Genomic DNA, 13588 nt, shown 5'->3' with positions numbered 1-13588 from the left:
CCGTCTTTGTACGTTGCTTATCCCAGCTCATGGCATTAGGAATGTCCAGTGCTCTGAGTGGCCAGACGCTAGCACAGCACACCACATCAACGATGTGATCCTCCATCCGACAACTCAACAACTCCAGCAGGCTTTCCCATTTAGTTTTTACACTTCAAACATTAAAAAGAGTCTTTGGTACTTTTGTTTACTTTTTAGCCAGTAGTTCTTAAAAGTAGCGCTCGTGAGCCAAAAGTGGTCCCCGAGAATTGGTGCAGATATGTGCGCTACGTCATTGCTCTCTCGGTTTGCTGTGTGTGCATCGTGCCTGCTGTCGCTCAAATGACGAGTGGCTAAAGCTCATTGGCTAGAAATAAAATTGAAATAGGGGGCTGGCCTACGTGGGGGAAAATGTAAAGGAAATGGCACATCACAGCTTCCAGAAAAACACTTGCTTTGAAACTAGGGATTTCATGGCTAATAGAGATAAGACAGTAATTCTGCTGATTTATGCGTGTATGCAGCCTACCCATTGACATATAGCCCAAAAAGGGACGTTTAAACAAAAAAATACTTTGTAGTCACCAAAGTTCCGGAGCATGTCTAGCAGCAAGGACGGACTGGGACCAGAAATCTTCACGGGTATTTATGAAACACTAGCCCATTATTTTTGCACTGGTGTCTGTGAAATGGGACAGCAGCCAATTAGCCAAATGATGATCAGTACTGTACTCCTGGAGTGCCTGCAATCCTCAGGGCCAGGTTAATGCAGAGGCTTACCGGGGCTGAAGCCACTGGTCTCAGGACCGTGGGGGACCCAAGATGCAGCCCCCCTCTTTGCTTGACATCATGGGAAAATCAAAAGAAATCAGCCAAGAAAAAATTGTAGACCTCCACAAGTCTGGTTCATCCATGGGAGTAATTTCCAAAAGCCTGAAGGTACCACGTTCATCTGTACAAACAATGATCCTAATTGACCTAAGACAGGGAACTTTTACTAGGATTAAATGTCACGATTTGAGAAAAACTGAGTTTAAATGTAGTTGGCTAAGATGTATGTAAACTTCCGACTTCAACTGTATTATATATACGTGTGTATGTATATATATATATATATATATATATATATATATATATATATATATATATATATGTACACGTGTTTAACAGTCAAAAGTTTGGACACACCTACTCATTCAAGGGTTTTGTCTTTATTTTTACTATTTTCTACATTGTAGAATAATAACGATGACATCAAAACAATGAAATAACACATATGGAACCATGTAGTTAAACAAATCCACATATTTTATATTTGAGATTCTTCAGTAGCCATCTTTTGCCTTGATGACAGCTTTGCACACTCTTGGCATTCTCTCAACAGCTGTCAACTTCCGACTTCAACTGTAGGCCTTGAAATACATCCACAGGTACACCTCCAATTGACTCAAATTATGTCAATTAGCCTATCAGAAGCTTCTAAAGCCATGGCATCATTTTCTGGAATTTTCCAAGCTGTTTAAAGGCACAGTCAATTTAGTGTATTGTAAACTTCTGACCCACTGGAATTGTGATACAGTGAATTATAAGTGAAATAATCTGTCTGTAAACAATTGTTGTAAAAATGACTTGTCATGCACAAAGTAGATGTCCTAACAGACTTGCCAAAACTATAGTTTGTTAACAAGACATTTTTGGAGTGGTTGAAAAACGAGTTTTAATGACTCCAACCTAAGTGTATGTAAACTTCCGACTTCAACTGTATTGCCTCCTAATATTGTACAATAAAAAAAACAGCCCTTAATCTGTCCCTGGCAATCCTCACGCCCATCAGTACTGTAGGCCGAATACACACTCCCATCAGTACTGTAGGCCGAATACACACTCCCATCAGTACTGTAGGCCGAATACACACTCCCATCAGTACTGTAGGCCGAATACACACTCCCATCAGTACTGTAGGCCGAATTCACTCTCCCATCAGTACTGTAGGCCGAATACACACTCCCATCAGTACTGTAAGCTGCCCGAGGCACCAGCAATACACACTCCCATCAGTACTGTAGGCCGAATACACACTCCCATCAGTACTGTAAGCTGCCCGAGGCACCAGCAATACACACTCCCACCACTACTGTAGGTATTAAACCGGGAAAGGCTAGGTGGCTTCTATGGGCGAGAGGGACTGTTACCAGCGGCACCTCCAGGTCTTTAAGGAAGGTGATGCCACTCCATAAGGCAATGCTAGCTCAAACTAACCACAGGCAGTGAACAACAACTTTAGCTACCCTACATCAGCAGTGAGCAGTGCAAACATTTAGTAATAATGTACAGTGCAGAACACTTGGGTTGGCAGAGCATCTGCTTGCAATATAGTAAGTGCAAAATAGACAGAAAGGAAGAAGCTTACTGTAGTTGTTATTGTTGAGGCCCTTCGTGTACCTCATACCCTTTCGTCTGTTGTTGAACTCTTCCATTCCTGCATCATTGGAATAGTAGGATAGAGTTATCCCTAAACACTCATCTAAAGTCAGTTTCAGTGTTTCCTTCCGTAATAATTAATGGTAAGATTGGAGAGGGTTGGAGCTCGTGTTGCAAAAATCTGGTAACTTTCCCAAAATACCCCAGTTTTCCCGAAATCCCGGCTGGAAGATTCCCGGAATAGGCAGAAATCTGGAATCCTCCAACCAGGATTTCTGGAAAACCTGGGAATCTTGGGAGAGTTACTGGATTTTTGCAACCCTAGGTGGAGCCGATCCTTGATCATTGGGCAACCTTAATCTGGAGCTGCCATCCTCATAATTATAATTACCATGGCCAGTTTATTGTCCATGCTTTTAATTGATCCAAGTTTTCCTTCCTCATCTTCTGTTGCTGCAGCAGCCAGACCAGCTGGCAATCTGATGCAAGCGCTCTGGTTTAGGCAGTTTACTACCAATACAAATCCCATGCATCTTTGGTGAGGAACATGAAGAGTGTGTGTGAGCCATTCTCACTGTAGCTCTAAGAATGTGTTGTTTACACCCAGATAGAGACACAAATGCAGCCCATGCCCACATCTTAGGTGGAGGCTGCAGTTAACCTGTCTGAGACCAGGTGCCCTCTCACCTTTCCCCTCCTCTCTCTCCCTTCCTGTAATCCACTCTTGTACCTTCCTTCCCATCTTCTTCCTCCCTCTTTCCCTCCCTCCCCTGTCCTGTTATCCGTGGCTGAGGGCTTGAGATGGCTTACCAAGGCCTTTAATCTCTCCATAATGATATCATCGCCCCCCCCCCCCCCCCCCCCCCCCCCCCCCCCCCCCCCATCTCTCTCTACGCCCCATCTACACTCCTCTATGGAGAGAGGGAGGAAGGAAAGGAGCGGAGTGAGGGTTAGCGGTTTAGGGAAGGTCACTGATGAGCTCAGTGGAGGAGGAGGAGGAAAATGAGTAACCCTCAGCCTTTCGTAGAAGCCCCACACACACACACAGAGAGGCGGGTAGGCCTGGCGTCTGGGATGTCGATGGAAGACAGTTCCATGGAGGAGTTGGTGGACCAGGGGTTGGGGATGGAGGAGACGGGACTGAGGAGGCCCTCTTTCAGGGAGACCTACCACCACGACTCCCTGCTGGCTCCAGACACAGACTTCATGATAGGTACTGTAGGTGTGGGAGGGCTAAAGGTGTGGGGAATGGAGAGGTGGGGTAGAATTGGCATAGGTAAAGTAACAGAAGGACAGGTTCTTGAGGGGGTGGGGTCTTTGAATTTGTTAAAATTGTATAATTATATTTTGGCAAAGCTTCGCTCACTTGGGGGTATTGGTGTCAGTGGATTAATAACAGGAGGCGTATGTGTGGGTATGCAGCAGGTTTGTGAACTTGTTATATGAATAGACATCTGATCATTCTGCCATTCACAAACCACACCATCTGGGAGAGGAGAATCCCAGATGACTTCCCTCCATCACCATCTCTGCTACAGGCCTCGGGTTTAGTTATGTTTTCAAAATGTTTGTTTTAGGGTTGTTGCCACGTTGTGTAGCGTGAGTCTACATAATCCCATTAGCATGTGTGTGTATAACCTGCGTGTGAGCGTGTGTGCACGCGTGTGTGGGTAGGCTATGCAGCAGCAGCAGAGATTGAGCTGTGTTCTACTAATTCCCTTTTCCAGGTCTGGGATTATGGGCTATTCTAATCCCGGTCCCATATGGGGACTCTGGAGGTGGCACAGGCTTGATGTCACAGCCAAAGACAGGAACAGAAACACTAAGTCACAGAGACACATGTAGCAGCCTTTACCTGGACGCATACAGTATGGCTACATAGAGAGGCTTACCTCCTGACCATTCGTTTAGTTTATTAGTTTAGTTTATTGGTCTTTCAGTATAATTTCCAGTCTCTTCACAGTTCTCATTAAAAAAACTGACTGACTTTACGGTTAAAATAAAAAATGTTGAATAAATACAACCAATTTAAAGTGCTAAAAATGCACAAATCTAAAAATCTATTTTCATTTAGGAGCCTGCTCAAATAAGGTGTTGGTGATCGCTTGTATCTCTCCGTTAGACTTCTGGGATGGCCAGTTTGTTTTTTTCTACTATGATGACCTGTAACCAGCCTTAAAAATGTGTCTTCACCCGTTTCCTGGTCAAATCGAGGCACAGTTTAGTACGTCTGTCAGATAGCGTGCCCAAGCTGAAGGTACTATAGACATATAATAGCTACTGTGGATAAATAATTATAGTAGCTACTACAATCTGTGGTCTTCTTGACCCCCTATTTAGGGAAGACTGCTTTAGATGCACCTGGTGCCCCCTGTGAGATCTCCTGTGTACTGGCACGGTGTGTCAGTCACTGGTGTGTCAGCACCGGTTGTGTCTCACCTTTAGCCACCAATAGTCCGAGTGACATGTACTCCTGTAAATAGAAGACCTGGAAAGACCTGGACCTTAGTCCGTTCCGCTCTGACATCGCTCGTCCATATGTATATAGTCGGAGCTAGAAGCACAAGCATTTCCCTGCACCCGCAATAACATCTGCTAATCACGTGTGTGTGACCAATAACATTTGATTTGATCGATGAACTGGACAAGCTGCTTACAGGAGAACAACACAAGGACATGCAACCTGCACTAGGGTGAGAAGAGAGGAGAGGAGCATTAAAGATGATTCTCTCTCGCTCCTTGCTTTATATCGCTCTTTTGCTTCTCTCTCATTCTGTCTAACTCTCCATCTATCACGCCCTCTATCTCTCTCTCCATCTTTCTTTCTGTCCATCTCTCTTTTTCTCTGACAAAGTTTATCGGGGTGGGGGTGGGGTCACTCATACCAAAGAGGCTCAGTCTGGGGGATTATCATTGTGCTACTGCATAACGCACACATACACACACACACTCCAAACCCTACCGTTCAGGCTGAATTTGAGAGGATAGCAAGAGTGTATAAGCATGATCAAACACTAACCCTAACCCCTACACACACACACACACACACACACACACACAATCTCAGATCAAGGCTTTAAGCGATGTTGTAAACATCAGCGTGCCCTACATTGGCAGACACCACCCAGAGAGAGAGAGAGGGGAAGGGTGATAAAGGAGAGATAGATAATATCAACATTTCATAACCTCACCATGGACTCCATCTGGACTGGGATTCTACTCTTTCTGATCTGGATGTGATGCAGTTAGAGAGGTAGAGAGGCGAGGAAGAAGAGATCTCTGCTGTACTTGTTATCATCTTGGTGCGAGGCTGACGGGAGAGGACAGAAGAGGAGAGGAAGAGAGGAAAGAGGAGAGCTCCGTGTGGGTTCTACTGTGTGTGTGACGAAACTGGAACAGTGTGGGTTCTACTGTGTGGGTTCTACTGTGTGTGTGACGAAACTGGAACAGTGGATGGAGCAATGGAGATGAGATCCTAGCAGACACTAGCCAGCGGAACACACAGATAAAGAAAGAGATAGAGAGAGACGACCGTCACTCGGATGGAGGAAGAAGATATCGTCTGTCAGACAGTGAAAGAGAGGAGGAGGAGGAGGAGGTCTGGAGCGGAGGAAGGGTCAACCAGTATGAAGAATCTTTATGACAACTCCTCACCCCACAGAGATTCCAATGGTACACGACAGCTTTCTGTTCTGTTTGTTTGTTTACTATTCCACCAGTCATTTATTACCATCTTTCTCATTGGGATTACGTCTACTAAAACCACACAGATGGTGTCTATTGTCTTGGTCTTTGTATTAGCGAATGTATTCAATTTAATCTCTGTGGTCTTACTCTCATATGGTTCAAAGTTTTCGATCTCTTTCGTTTAAAAATGATTTTACGCCCATTTACAAAATGGTACCATTTCTTAGGATTGTTCTTCCTATTGGTGTCGCTTATAGAAAATGGTCTCTTGGTTTTTATGCGAGTGGAATCTGTCAGACGGGATGCAGATGCCTGTCTGTTGTCTGTGGCGTGTGTGTTGTTTGTATCAGCTTCTATGTCTACAGCATTTCATTTTTTTTTTTGTGAGCGATATGTCTGAAGTGTGAAGACTTCACTTTGATGAGTCTGTATCACCTGGAACCATCAGAAACTCTTGGGTGGCTGCTAACATGGTCTTTCATTGCCCAATGGCCAGTGGCTTTGGTGGCGCTGGCTAGGTACAAATGGCTTTAGCTCAAAGGATTACAATGACCTATGTTGCTACCTTAACCTGGTGGCAGGCGGGATGGACATAGTGGACCATCTGACGTACCTGGAGCAGTGGCTTTAGCTCAGTGGGCTAACTCAATCGATGGTTGTGCTCCCCAGATGACCGTAGCTCTGCTGCGAGTGGCGTGGACGTGGCGGACCGCCTGACGTACCTGGAGCAGCGGATGCAGATGCAGGAGGATGAGATCCAGCTGCTGAAGATGGCCCTGGCCGACGTCCTCAAGAGACTCAACATCTCAGAGGAACACCAGGCCGCCAACACCAAGAAAGGGCCTGCTGGGAAAGGTACACAAACACAAGCACACACACACACACATTTACGCTTACCTTTTAGTTACTTAGCAGACGCTCTGATCCAGAGTGACTTACAATTCATCTCAAGATACAGTGCATTGCGAAAGTATTCGGCCCCCTTGAACTTTGCGACATTTCAGGCTTCAAACACAAAGATATAAAACTGTATTTTTTTGTGAAGAATCAACAACAAGTGGGACACAATCATGAAGTGGAACGACATTTATTGGATATTTCAAACTTTTTTAACAAATCAAAAACTGAAAAATTGGGCGTGCAAAATTATTCAGCCCCTTTACTTTCAGTGCAGCAAACTCTCTCCAGAAGTTCAGTGAGGATCTCTGAATGATCCAATGTTGACCTAAATGACTAATTATGATAAATACAATCCACCAGTGTGTAATCAAGTCTCCGTATAAATGCACCTGCACTGTGATAGTCTCAGAGGTCCGTTAAAAGCGCAGAGAGCATCATGAAGAACAAGGAACACACCAGGCAGGTCCGAGATACTGTTGTGAAGTTTAAAGCCGGATTTGGATACAAAAAGATTTCCCAAGCTTTAAACATCCCAAGGAGCACTGTGCAAGCGATAATATTGAAATGGAAGGAGTATCAGACCACTGCAAATCTACCAAGACCTGGCCGTCCCTCTAAACTTTCAGCTCATACAAGGAGAAGACTGATCAGAGATGCAGCCAAGAGGTCCATGATCACTCTGGATGAACTGCAGAGATCTACAGCTGAGGTGGGAGACTCTGTCCATAGGACAACAATCAGTCGTATATTGCACAAATCTGGCCTTTATGGAAGAGTGGCAAGAAGAAAGCCATTTCTTAAAGATATCCATAAAAAGTGTCATTTAAAGTTTTCCACAAGCCACCTGGGAGACACACCAAACATGTGGAAGAAGGTGCTCTGGTCAGATGAAACCAAAATTGAACTTTTTGGCAACAATGCAAAACGTTATGTTTGGCGTAAAAGCAACACAGCTCATCACCCTGAACACACCATCCCCACTGTCAAACATGGTGGTGGCAGCATCATGGTTTGGGCCTGCTTTTCTTCAGCAGGGACAGGGAAGATGGTTAAAATTGATGGGAAGATGGATGGAGCCAAATACAGGACCATTCTGGAAGAAAACCTGATGGAGTCTGCAAAAGACCTGAGACTGGGACGGATATTTGTCTTCCAACAAGACAATGATCCAAAACATAAAGCAAAATCTACAATGGAATGGTTCAAAAATAAACATATCCAGGTGTTAGAATGGCCAAGTCAAAGTCCAGACCTGAATCCAATCGAGAATCTGTGGAAAGAACTGAAAACTGCTGTTCACAAATGCTCTCCATCCAACCTCACTGAGCTCGAGCTGTTTCGCAAGGATGAATGGGAAAAAATGTAAATCTCTCGATGTGCAAAACTGATAGAGACATACCCCAAGCGACTTACAGCTGTAATCGCAGCAAAAGGTGACGCTACAAAGTATTAACTTAAGGGGGCTGAATAATTTTGCACGCCCAATTTTTCAGTTTTTGATTTGTTAAAAAAGTTTGAAATATCCAATAAATGTCGTTCCACTTCATGATTGTGTCCCACTTGTTGTTGATTCTTCACAAAAAAATACAGTTTTATATCTTTATGTTTGAAGCCTGAAATGTGGCAAAAGGTTGCAAAGTTCAAGGGGGCCGAATACTTTCGCAATGCACTGTAGCTAGGTGGGACAACCTTATATCAGTCATAGAAAGTACATTTTTACTTAATAACATAGCTAACACCAAGTCAGACCTGGAAAGGGTTTGGGCGGGAGGGTTCAGATGTTTTTGGAAGATGGGCAGGGACTGCTGTCTGCTTCAGGGGAAAGCTGGTTCCACCATTGGGGTACCAGGATAGAGAAGAGCTTGGACTGGGCTGAGCGGGAGCTGCCCTCCCATAGTAGTGCTTAGGTTGGGATGTAGGGTTTGAACATAGCCTGATGGTAAGGGAGGGGCAGCTCCTCTTGCTGCTCCGCAAGCAAGCACCATGGTCTTGTAGTGGATGCAAGCTTCGACTGGAAGCCAGTGGAGGAGCGGGGTGACATGAGAGAACTAGGGAAGGTTGAAAACCAGGCGGGCTTCAGCGTTCTGGATAAGTTGCAGGGGTTTGATGGCACAAGCGGGGAGCCCAGCCAACAGTGAGCTGCAGTAGTCCAGACGGGAGAGGACAAGTGCCTGGATTAGGACTTGCGCCACTTCCTGTGTGAGGTAGGGTCGTACTCTAGGGATGTTGTAGAGTATGAACCTCCAGGAGTGGATCACTGCTTTGATGTTTTAAGAGAACGACGGGGTGTTGTCCAGGGTCACGCCAAGGTTCTTTGCACTCTGGGAGGGTAACACTGTGGAGTTGTCAACCGTTATGGATTGGTCTTTGAGCGGACAGGTCTTCTCCTGGAAGAAGAGCAGTTCCGTCTTGTCGAAGTTGAGCTTGAGGTGGCGGGTCGCCATCCAAGTTGAGGTATCTGCCAGGCACGCAGAGATGCATGTCGCCACCTGGGTTTCATAAGGGAGGAATGAGAAAAGTAATTGAGTGTCATTCGCATTGCAATGATAGGAGAGACCATGTGAGGATACGACGGAGCCGAGTGACCTGGTGTATAGAGAGAAGAGGAGAGGGCCTAGAACCGAGCACTGGGGGACACCAGTAGTGAGAGTAGATGGTGCAGATACAGATCCTCTCCACGTCACCTGGTAGGAGTGTCCTGCCTGAGTGTGCATAGCCTTAGACGCCCAGCCCTGGAGGATCTGATGGTTCACGGTGTCGAAGGCAGCGGATAGATCTAGGAGGATGAGTAGAGAGGAGAGAGAGTCGGCTTTGGCAGTGAGGAGAGCGTCTGTGACACAGACAAGAGCAGTCTTGGTTGAGTGACCCGTCTTGAAGCCTGACCGGTTAGGGTCAAGAAGATTGTTCTGAGAGAGATAACGAGAAAGTTGATAAGAGACAGCTCAAGTTTTTTTAGAAAGAAAAGAAAGAAAGGATACAGGTCTAGCGCTTTTGACATCAGAGGAGTCGAGTGTTGGTTTCTTGAGGAGGGGAGCAACTCGGGCCATTCTGAAGTCAGAGGACACACACACACACACACATAAAAACATACACTTATACCCTCCTCACCCATATTTCCCCTATGCAACAGCAGCTAGGCCTGTGTCTCTGGCCCTGCCGTCCAGACCATCAATGAACAGCCCTGCCTCTTTGAAGAAGAGTTACACAACCTCCACACTGCCCTCTACATCCACCGCACGGAACTACAGCCCCTTACCACCAGCATCAGCCAAGAGGTACAGTACACAATCACTAACCATCACCTGCAAACACAGAGAGGTACAGTACGATTACTATCCCTCTACTCTAACTCTAGCACTAGATACGTTTCAACAAATTGATCATACACTTTCGGTTTTCTCCCGGGTTCTCCCTCAGTGGTGTGAAGAGTCCGGTAGGCAGTGTGAAGGAGAGTCCATGTATCTCTAAAACGGCTCGGCCTGGCCCCCGACCTGGCCCCCCAGGGTCCACAGCCCCCGGCAGTAAGAAAGCTGAAAGGTAGGTACGTCTGTGGCAGTAGGCCTAACAGGGAAGAGCTGTTTAAATGTGCTCTGAATGTACTGTTCTAGTCTATACGTCTCTTACGTTTTCTCAAATAGATCTCCAGAGCAGGAGTTACAACTCTGGTCCTTGAAGGTCTGCTGGTTTCCATGCTTTTTTTTTTTCAATCGGATCTGTGTCTGGGTAACCTGGTATAACAACTAAAAGCAGCAGTACTGTGGCCCTCGTGGACAAGAGTTGTCCATCCTTGTTCTAGACTAGAGCGTGAGATTGACAATACTTTCCCTGCTTGTATGATGGAGCCTAACTTCTCCTTTCTCATTCTCTCCTGGCAGCAAAACCAAGGAGCCTGCAGCCAGTGTCGGTAAGAAAATGATTGAATTTCTACTGTAGTGTGCTCTTCCCACAGGCAGAGGGCAGCACTGAGCTGTACAACAGGACCTTGGGGAGAGGAATGGCCAGATTAATGGGAAACAGCTGTTGGTTAGATTGATCCTACTGTAACATGCCATTGGTAAATGGTATGAGTGCCGTGGTTCGAGTGGATGCTATACCTCCCAGATAGACTGACCTGATTCTGTGTTTCGTCCGTAGGGTCGAGGCAGGTGACGCACTGTAAAGGTAGGCCTCAGTCCAACCTCCTGGAATAACACTCTTAACCGTCTACAGGGTATGTTAGTCTAGCTCTGTATACTATGCCTGCATACTCCACCGCCTGTTCCTGATCCCATGCATTATCTATCTCTAGAAAAGACAACGTCTGTCAAGATTGTCAAGTTTTATGAAATCAAATCTTATCTGTGGCAAATACATCTTCTGGTTTCTAATGTATGAGTCAGCACTGTATTTGAACGCTTGTTTTATCCTTCTCTCTCATTTTCTCACCATGTCTCACCATGACTTCTCATCCCCTCCCATTCCCCCTCCTCCACACACATCCTCCCTTCTCTTGCTGTCATCTCTACCCTTTCCCCTCGCACCCCAACACTTCAAAACTTCATTTTGTCCCCTACTCTCACCCTTGGCCGTCACCCTTACCCCTCATTTCACCTCTTCACTTAGTGACTATGCAGATCTATCTGAACCCCCTAACAAGAAGGACTGGGTCTTCTGAAGCGGCCAAATCAGCCCCCACGGTCCCCAACTCTAGACCCACCAGAACCCCCACCCCTCCTCAGACCAAAGGAGGCCCCCCCACCTCAGACCGAACTAAGCCCGAGACATGCAAAACACCCCCCGCCTTCACCCTCCCCCTGCAGAAAAGCACCAATCAGAATATGTATTCTTCCATGGAAATGTCCAATTACAAAAGCCCCCTCAAATCACCAAGCCAGTACTTCCAAATCTGTTACTAAGGCAATAGGGTAGGGTAGGAGGAGGTAGAGGTTGCTCCTAACCATTGGTCTAGGTTCAGATAAAAGGTTAAGGTTAGGATTGGGGGAGGGTAATCTGATTCTAGATCTGTGGTTAAGGGCAGCTTTTACGTCAAGCTCTTACAAGTGTAGTGGGCCTGTAAGCGAACTCGGTTTTCACGATGTTTGAAAAATGTTTGCGTTTCTAGCAATGTGAGCGAATTTAGAAGTAGAGGTTGTCTTCAGTAATGTTTGAGATTGACTGATAGTTACAACGTTTTGGTTTTGAGGTGTTTAGTTTCACCAGCAGTAAAGGGAATAGTGAGTTTGTTTGTTTTGTTGCTTTTCCTAGCACCATCCGTGACCATAGTCCTCTTACCTTTTTCCCCTGTTTAATTTCTTACATATTTCTGTCTGTCAACTGAAAGCCTGTTTTTTTTCTCCTGATCCTTTCTGTTTTAACGTCTCCATTTTGTGTGTGTGCTTTGTAGTTTTATTTCAGTAAAATATGAATCATCTCCCTGACTTTGGGGATGTATGAGTGAATTCTCTTATTTGGTTTATGAGTGTATTTGTCTTGTCTCTGTTGACAGCCATTAAACATTTCAGTCATCACCTACTTCGACTACTGTCTATGTAATAATATCAATGTAATAATGTCATAACAATGAACAGTATTATTACAAGATATTTCCATGGTGTTTTGAGTTGTGTGTGTGTGTGTGTGTGTGTGTGTGTGTGTGTGTGTGTGTGTGTGTGTGTGTGTGTGTGTGTGTGTGTGTGTGTGTGTGTGTGTGTGTGTGTGTGTGTGTGTGAGCAGCACCCTCTTGTGGATATACGTAGTGGGACAGAGACTCTGCCGTCCGACTCGCAGAAACTGTAAGCCTAGGCATACACGAGGATCAGAATGCTAGATTTATGTGACCAAACACTCAGTGAAAACATTAAATTAGGTAGGCTAGTTTACAGTAGTTGAGTCAGTCATCGTCCCACTGATGTTGTCCTTGGCCCCGCACTTTGCCTGCATACAGGTGTCAGGTGTCCTGGCCCCAAAACCGCATCACCCACACGACTAAAGGACTCGACTTGTGTTTAATCTTACAACCCCATCTGTTTAGGCCTACATGTCAGAGAGGAACAGGCAAACAGCTGGCCATCACACCTGTCGTGTAGACGACTGACATGGGCTCAAAAGGGATGGATATGACAGGGAGATCCAATTCCTATCATCATGGAGGCCTACTATTTCATTAAGACCTGGTACAATATTACCTGGTGGTGTTGGCATGGTCACAGACTTAGTGGTCACACTTCAAAATAGAACCCGCGAGATATTTTGGACCCGGCCATTGAATATCATTGGTTTGGAGAGGATTTTTTTTATGTTTAACTTACAGTAGCTGAAACACACATATATATAAATATATATATATATATATATATATATATATATATATATATATATATATACAGTGCCTTGCGAAAGTATTCGGCCCCCTTGAACTTTGCGACCTTTTGCCACATTTCAGGCTTCAAACATAAAGATATAAAACTGTATTTTTTTGTGAATAATCAACAACAAGTGGGACACAATCATGAAGTGGAACGACATTTATTGGATATTTCAAACTTTTTTAACAAATCAAAAACTGAAAAATTGGGCGTGCAAAATTATTCAGCCCCTTTACTTTCAGTGCAGCAAACTCTCT

At 45.2% G+C, this 13588-nt stretch overlaps 1 protein-coding gene across 5 annotated transcripts in view; it reads left to right on the top strand.

Annotated features, from left to right (window-relative positions):
- Positions 1 to 12498, top strand: part of LOC110529866 (bromo adjacent homology domain-containing 1 protein) — an 89980-nt gene extending 77482 nt beyond the window's left edge. For 2 of the 5 annotated variants that reach the window (XM_036985387.1, XM_021612490.2), the window contains exons 3-8: positions 6757 to 6942; positions 10118 to 10262; positions 10405 to 10524; positions 10863 to 10891; positions 11122 to 11148; positions 11590 to 12498. In XM_036985387.1, coding sequence (XP_036841282.1) covers positions 6757 to 6942; positions 10118 to 10262; positions 10405 to 10524; positions 10863 to 10891; positions 11122 to 11148; positions 11590 to 11882 — 800 coding nt within the window. In that variant the 3' untranslated portion in view covers positions 11883 to 12498. Of the gene's footprint in view, positions 1 to 6756; positions 6943 to 10117; positions 10263 to 10404; positions 10525 to 10862; positions 10892 to 11121; positions 11198 to 11275 lie in introns of all 5 variants that reach the window. The other 3 variants (XM_021612491.2, XM_036985388.1, XM_021612493.2) reach the window with 3 other exon arrangements.
- Positions 12499 to 13588: the final 1090 nt, after the last annotated feature.

The sequence above is a fragment of the Oncorhynchus mykiss genome, chromosome 8 (assembly GCF_013265735.2).
Source record: "Oncorhynchus mykiss isolate Arlee chromosome 8, USDA_OmykA_1.1, whole genome shotgun sequence".
Classification (NCBI taxonomy): domain Eukaryota; kingdom Metazoa; phylum Chordata; class Actinopteri; order Salmoniformes; family Salmonidae; genus Oncorhynchus; species Oncorhynchus mykiss.
This window is presented reverse-complemented; position numbering and strand designations above follow the sequence as displayed.